The sequence below is a fragment of the Zea mays genome, chromosome 5 (genome assembly GCF_902167145.1).
Source record: "Zea mays cultivar B73 chromosome 5, Zm-B73-REFERENCE-NAM-5.0, whole genome shotgun sequence".
NCBI classification, from domain to species: domain Eukaryota; kingdom Viridiplantae; phylum Streptophyta; class Magnoliopsida; order Poales; family Poaceae; genus Zea; species Zea mays.
Genome location: NC_050100.1, coordinates 177,613,044 through 177,618,925, shown reverse-complemented (window position 1 = coordinate 177,618,925; position 5,882 = coordinate 177,613,044). Strand labels below are relative to the sequence as shown.

General features: G+C 45.2%; 1 protein-coding gene, 1 non-coding gene and 1 pseudogene across 3 annotated transcripts; 1 reads left to right on the top strand and 2 right to left on the bottom strand.

The window, feature by feature from the left end:
- Positions 1 to 1,114: 1,114 nt before the first annotated feature.
- TRNAS-AGA (transfer RNA serine (anticodon AGA)) lies at positions 1,115 to 1,195 on the bottom strand. The gene has a single exon. It is a non-coding gene; the product is annotated as a tRNA-Ser (tRNA).
- LOC100281638 (molybdenum cofactor synthesis protein 2A) lies at positions 1,194 to 1,951 on the top strand. The gene is made up of 2 exons (NM_001411847.1): positions 1,194 to 1,355; positions 1,473 to 1,951. Exons 1-2 carry the CDS (start codon positions 1,337 to 1,339, stop codon positions 1,772 to 1,774), a joined length of 321 nt encoding a protein of 106 aa, NP_001398776.1. The 5' UTR covers positions 1,194 to 1,336; the 3' UTR covers positions 1,775 to 1,951.
- Positions 1,952 to 2,191: 240 nt separating this feature from the next.
- On the bottom strand, positions 2,192 to 5,613 carry LOC100192623 (LOC100194197-like pseudogene; annotated as a pseudogene). The gene is made up of 2 exons (NR_159700.1): positions 4,578 to 5,613; positions 2,192 to 2,911 (listed from the first exon to the last, which is right to left on the bottom strand). The product of NR_159700.1 is annotated as a protein-like pseudogene (transcript).
- Positions 5,614 to 5,882: the final 269 nt, after the last annotated feature.

The window sequence follows — 5,882 nt, the reverse complement described above, 5'->3', positions numbered from 1 at the left end:
CAAGGACGCGTGCTGAGTGCTTCTCCTCTATTGTGAGTAATTGTTCCCGAACATCTGATTCCTTTTTCCTATATGTCACAGTTTTATTGGATTGTTTTAAATGTTACTATCCATAAAGTACGAAAAATTAAAAGACAAATAGTACATCGTTATATTTGTAAAGTGACCCGGAGCGTTATTTTTACGGAGCTCCATCACCGTGTACAGAAGTACGAGACTAGCTTCTACTAATAAAAGAACACACATGAGATAGTCTAGTTCTTTCACCACGAAAAGAATAATGAAGGCACGAAAAAAGAGAGGAGAGAAATATTTCCGAAATACAAGGAACAAACATGACATAAGATGAGTTTATATTATTTAGAACACTAACGGTCTATTTATGTTATGCATGTATACATAGATTTTTTTAAAAAAATTTAGTTAAGTTAATTTGTGCTAAAATGATGTTTTAAACTTCCGTGTTTTTTTAGCTTGCGCTCCAATGATCGATTTTTAGACTGACGAATACAAGGACGCGTGCTGAGTGCTTCTCCTCTATTGTGAGTAATTGTTCCCGAACATCTGATTCCTTTTTCTTATATGTCACAGTTTTATTGGATTGTTTTAAATGTTACTATCCATAAAGTGCGAAAAATTAAAAGACAAATAGTACATCGTTATATTTGTAAAGTGACCCGGAGCGTTATTTTTACGGAGCTCCATCACCGTGTACAGAAGTACGAGACTAGCTTCTACTAATAAAAGAACACACATGAGATAGTCTAGTTCTTTCACCACGAAAAGAATAATGAAGGCACGAAAAAAGTGGAGAGAGGAGAGAAATATTTCCAAAATACAAGGAACAAACATGACATAAGATGAGTTTATATTATTTAGAACACTAACGGTCTATTTATGTTATGCATGTATACATAGATTTTTTTAAAAAAGATTAGTTAAGTTAATTTGTGCTAAAATGATGTTTTAAACTTCCGTGTTTTTTTAGCTTGCGCTCCAATGATTGATTTTTAGACTGACGAATACAAGGACGCGAGAGTTTTTGAACACATTTCGTGGCGAGTGGCGACCGGCTTTTCCCAGAAGAATGCCAACAAAAAGTAAGCAAAAAAAACGTGGTCGGCAGGATTCGAACCTGCGCGGGCAAGCCCACATGATTTCTAGTCATGCCCGATAACCACTCCGGCACGACCACTTGCGTGCCAATTCATCCCCAGTGGTAAATTGGAAGTTACTAGAACGAACAGCCGTTTCGTATTTCGTTTTGTCTTCTGACTCCGGTCCGGTAAGTAATCAGAGTCCAGGCGGCAGCACAGCAGCTTCCTTTCCTCCGGCGATGGCGAAGAATCCCAAAGGTAACCTACCGATCGATTCTCACTGCGGGCCTCAACGAACCATCACCGATCGATTTTATCCCTCACCTGATGTGAGCCAACCGCTCATACCATCTCATCCCCTGTTGCTGCTCCCAGATGCCGCTCCGGAGGAGGAGATGCCCGCCGCGGCCGAGGAACAGGCAGCGCCTGCCGCGACGGTGAAGGTGCTCTTCTTCGCCCGCGCGCGGGACCTAACGGGCGTGGCGGATTCCGCGGTGGAGGTGCCGCCGGGGAGCACCGCGGGGGAGTGCCTCGCGCGGGTCCTAGCCCAGTTCCCCAAGCTGGAGGAGATCCGGGGCTCCGTCGTGCTCGCGCTCAACGAGGAGTACGCGGCCGACTCGGCCGCGGTCGCCGACGGCGACGAGCTCGCTGTCATACCGCCCATCAGTGGCGGCTGACGTTATTAACCACGGCCGACTTGTGTGGAGGTAATAAAAGATATGAAGACATCGATCGTTGAGGAAAAAAAAAAGAGAGAAGAAAGGTTCCTCTCCCTTCTTCATGGTCAGTTTATCACCACGAATGATTGAAATTATTATATGCTCGATAAAATAATCTCTTGTTCTTGATTACAATTTTGTTCACGTTGATCAATAGTTTTTTGTTGTCAAAGAATGGATGAAATGAATGCTTCTCAACTAGCTGATACATGGGTTACTCGCTCACCACTCATCACTGATCAACAGCAACATGTAAATACTCCTTGCGCAATGGTACGCAATGGGAAAAAACTCGTCGTTAGCTAATCCTTCAGAAAATTAGTTTTTTTTTTTAAAAAAAGAACTCTATTCTTCAGTTTCCGCAATGCTCAGGATCCACCAAGGGCTGCTCAGTTCTGTTCAATGTAAACCAAAAAGTTCAGTTCACAACTCTGTTACGGCCTTACATACGAGCACCAATCCTTGCTTTCTTAACACCTTGAGAGCACCCAGATGATCTATGCATAGTAACAGACAGCAGGGGACCAACACAGATCTGATTACACAATACTGTAGGCATTCAAGCTGCAGCATACAGAAAATGTTGCGCACCCAGTAGGGCCTGTGAACCAGCTGAGATGAAACAACACTTCAGATGAGCTTTCAAGCTGGAGCATACTGAATACAAGGCTGCAGACACCCACTCCCGCTAGAACTAGATGTAGAGGTTAGAAAAAACAGAGTAGGGGCAAAAAAATTAAAAAAAAGGAAATCAGGAGCACAATAAGTGGTTCCTTAAAAAAGAAAAAACTAAGTGAAAAAAAAAAGAAGAGAAAGAGAGACCACTGCCATCAACATTGGCATCCACCTTGACGCGTCATCTAAAAACAGAAGGTATAGGCAAAAGCCAATTCAGATGCTCGTTCACCATCCAGAATATTGCTTGCGGGAGCCTTCTTACGGTGCCCTGACTCTGAGCAGCTTCACTCATCTGTCCTGAACCATTGACCATGGAAGCGTCGCACCACCAGATGATGTTCTTAGCATAGGTACACGTCTCGCTACCAGGAAGGCTTCGTTGAGACGCGCCGCGCGATCAGCAAACTGGGAGGCCCTCTGTTTTTTTCCCCCACACCAACAAGGAAAACATGGTTAGTTAGACACTTCATGGAAAGACAGGTATGGTCAGTGAGCTGTAGCTTCTGATTGAAACCTAATGATGTCAACACAATAAAACATCATCAAGGATAACCACTGACTCATCGTTTGAAGGAATGCAGGAAAAGAGTGAACACACGCCGCTTAGCCACAAGTCATTTTACTACCTTGTCATCTTAAACAAGGAAAGGGAGTGCCTAGCCGCAAGTCATTTTACTAGCTTGTTTTTCTTTGCTTCACAATAATTGTACCCTAGTGTTGAACAGCGAGGTGCAACTGATATCCTCCTAACTTCCTGTTATCCTCCTAACTTCCATATGGACACCAATCAACATGCGTCAACTTAGCTATAGAGAGCCATGACTTCCATTCTGGAAAGAATGGAGGCAAAGAAAGCTATGGTATGATGGTATCCAAACTGAACTATGACAAAATATTTAATCTTTTGGTCCTGGCAGCCAGGACTTGCTAATTACTAAACACAGTCCTGATTCGATGTGATTTAACGGAAAATAATACCAATTTCAGTCAGCCATAGTCAAACACATTGGCAGGTGCCTCTTAGTACACCCCCCTACATGAGGGACCAATGCTTTACTGGGTAGTAATTATGATCATATTATGCACTAACCACATTGGTGTTGATTATGAGAATCTGAAAAAAAAAACTGATTTTTAGACCAGTGTGAGAGTGACGTCACTAATGAATCCACCTTTCTCAAGTGAAGGCTGCCAGTGGCAGACTGGTAGTAGGAGAGGAATCACAATCAGAATTGTTCAGAAAGGGCTTTGCTAAGATGTCTCCCATGCAGCTATAGTTCAAGGAGCCAAAAAAAACAGAGGCATGACCATAACAGACAGTTATAGATCCCATATAACAACGACCCCAATAGACTGAAGTTTTCGAAATTATCTAAACCTACTGCAAATACAATGGTGAAAAAACTCCCTGCACATATACTGCATTGCCTCACCAGTTCACCATTCAAAATGATTTACAAAAAAAAGACTCTTCTAAAAAGAAAGCAAGGTGCTCTACCATCAATTAATTGCTCATTATGTTGCCGTGCCAATAATTCTGTACTATTTTAATATTTTTTGCTTAAACTCTTATCACCTTAAACCAACTTTGTGAGCAAGTTCATCCATAAGAACACGCAAATCAATGTTCATTAAAATTTTGCAGAGAGTACTGGTTGTCATCACCTTAACAGCACAGATGCAAATTATGAGTCACAATTATCTTGGTTTCCTTGATACTTGTACATGAATATTATATTCACTAGCTGTGATGTTTCAAGTTGATGACTGGGTATTAATCATAATTCATCCATCAACTCATAAGAAATTATCTCCACCAAATAAACTACTTCATGAATCAATTAAGTCTTCCACTCTTCCTACCAGCTATATATGCTATTCCATTCAAAATCATAACACGTTTTAGATATTTTTGTTCAGAGCTTTTGCTATCGACTTAGATATACACTACGCCAAAAACATGTTAGAATTTGGAATTTAGGGAGCAGTTATGTATTGTCCTAGACTACACCACAATCAGAATCAGGTTCAGATAATTCTAATATATAGCAATAAAAGTATTCAACAGAGGCAAAGAGCTTACCTTATCATCAAACGCAATCTTAATCTGGGGCAAGCCCCTTGCCTTGTGCTTCATCCTGTACATCTTCCTCCCCAGCACGACCAGGCCGAGAAGTGCCGCTGCGACGGAGAAGGACCATACTGGCTTCACCTTCCAAGCATTGTAGTGCATCAGCTTGAATGGCAGCCTCCACCAGGCAACAAATTACTTCTCTCCCTCTTCAGTACCTGGCGTGTGAGCCAGTGGCAAAGCATCATCCTTGGCCTCTCCATCTGGTTCATCGCAACCAATGGCAGCATTAGCGTTGCTCCCTTGCTCCTGCTCTTCTTGTTCACCATGAATCTCATCACTTGACACAGCATCCTCAAGGCATGATCTTTTTTCACCAGCACCAATTCCTCCATCATCCAGTTGCACAAGGGAACTCTCTGATACCTGGCTTTGGAGCGAGCCACCTGTAGGTGTAACTGCCTCAGAATCCAGAGTTTCTTCCACGCCATGATCCGCCGCCACCTGCAGCACCGGGCACAATGCACCGCGGCTAATCACGGAACTGCTCTCCTGCTCAATCTCGACCTCTACCACATCATCTTGATTTCCTTCTGCGCTACGGGTCGCACCGCGCGCCACGGTGGCTTGAACAATCGAGCCTTCTTCGCGGGCGTCATCCACGTCGCTTATCAGCAGTTGTTGGCTCCTAACACCAACTGCAAGATCGAAACTTGCTTCCGGAATCGGATCGAATCCATCCAATAATTCTAACCCTTGCCAGGCGCCCCGGTCGTCCGACCACGAGCCCTCGCCGTCGCCGGGACAGGAGGCTGCGGGGTCGGGGGTGAGGACGAAGTGGTCAAGGAGGACGACGTCACCGCCCCCGCCGGAGACAGTTAATACCTCATCGTCGTCGCCGCCCCCGCGGGAAGAGGTGGCAGAGAGCACCTCCCAGTCGCTGATCTTCGAGGCGTCGTCCTCCATGGACATGGTCGTCTGCCCGTCTCTTCCGAGAAGGAAAGGGAAGCGGGGGAGGGGACAACTGACTGACCGAAGGGAACGGCGGTGTGGGGCAGAGCCGAGGAGGAGACAGGAGAGAAGCCAATTAAGTGGGGCCCGGTGCTGGCGGACCCAGCGGGCATAGACCAGAAGGCTGTGCGGCTGTGGGCGAGACAAAAGGTGAGTGGGGGAGGCCCATGCGGGACACGTAGCAGCCCCGAGTGTTGGATAACGAGAAAAGCGCGCGACTACCGTTCACGCAGCGGAGCCGGAGCGGCCGGAGTCCATTGGACTGAGTGTGAAGTGGGCCCTCCAAATATACTCAGCAGCGGGGCC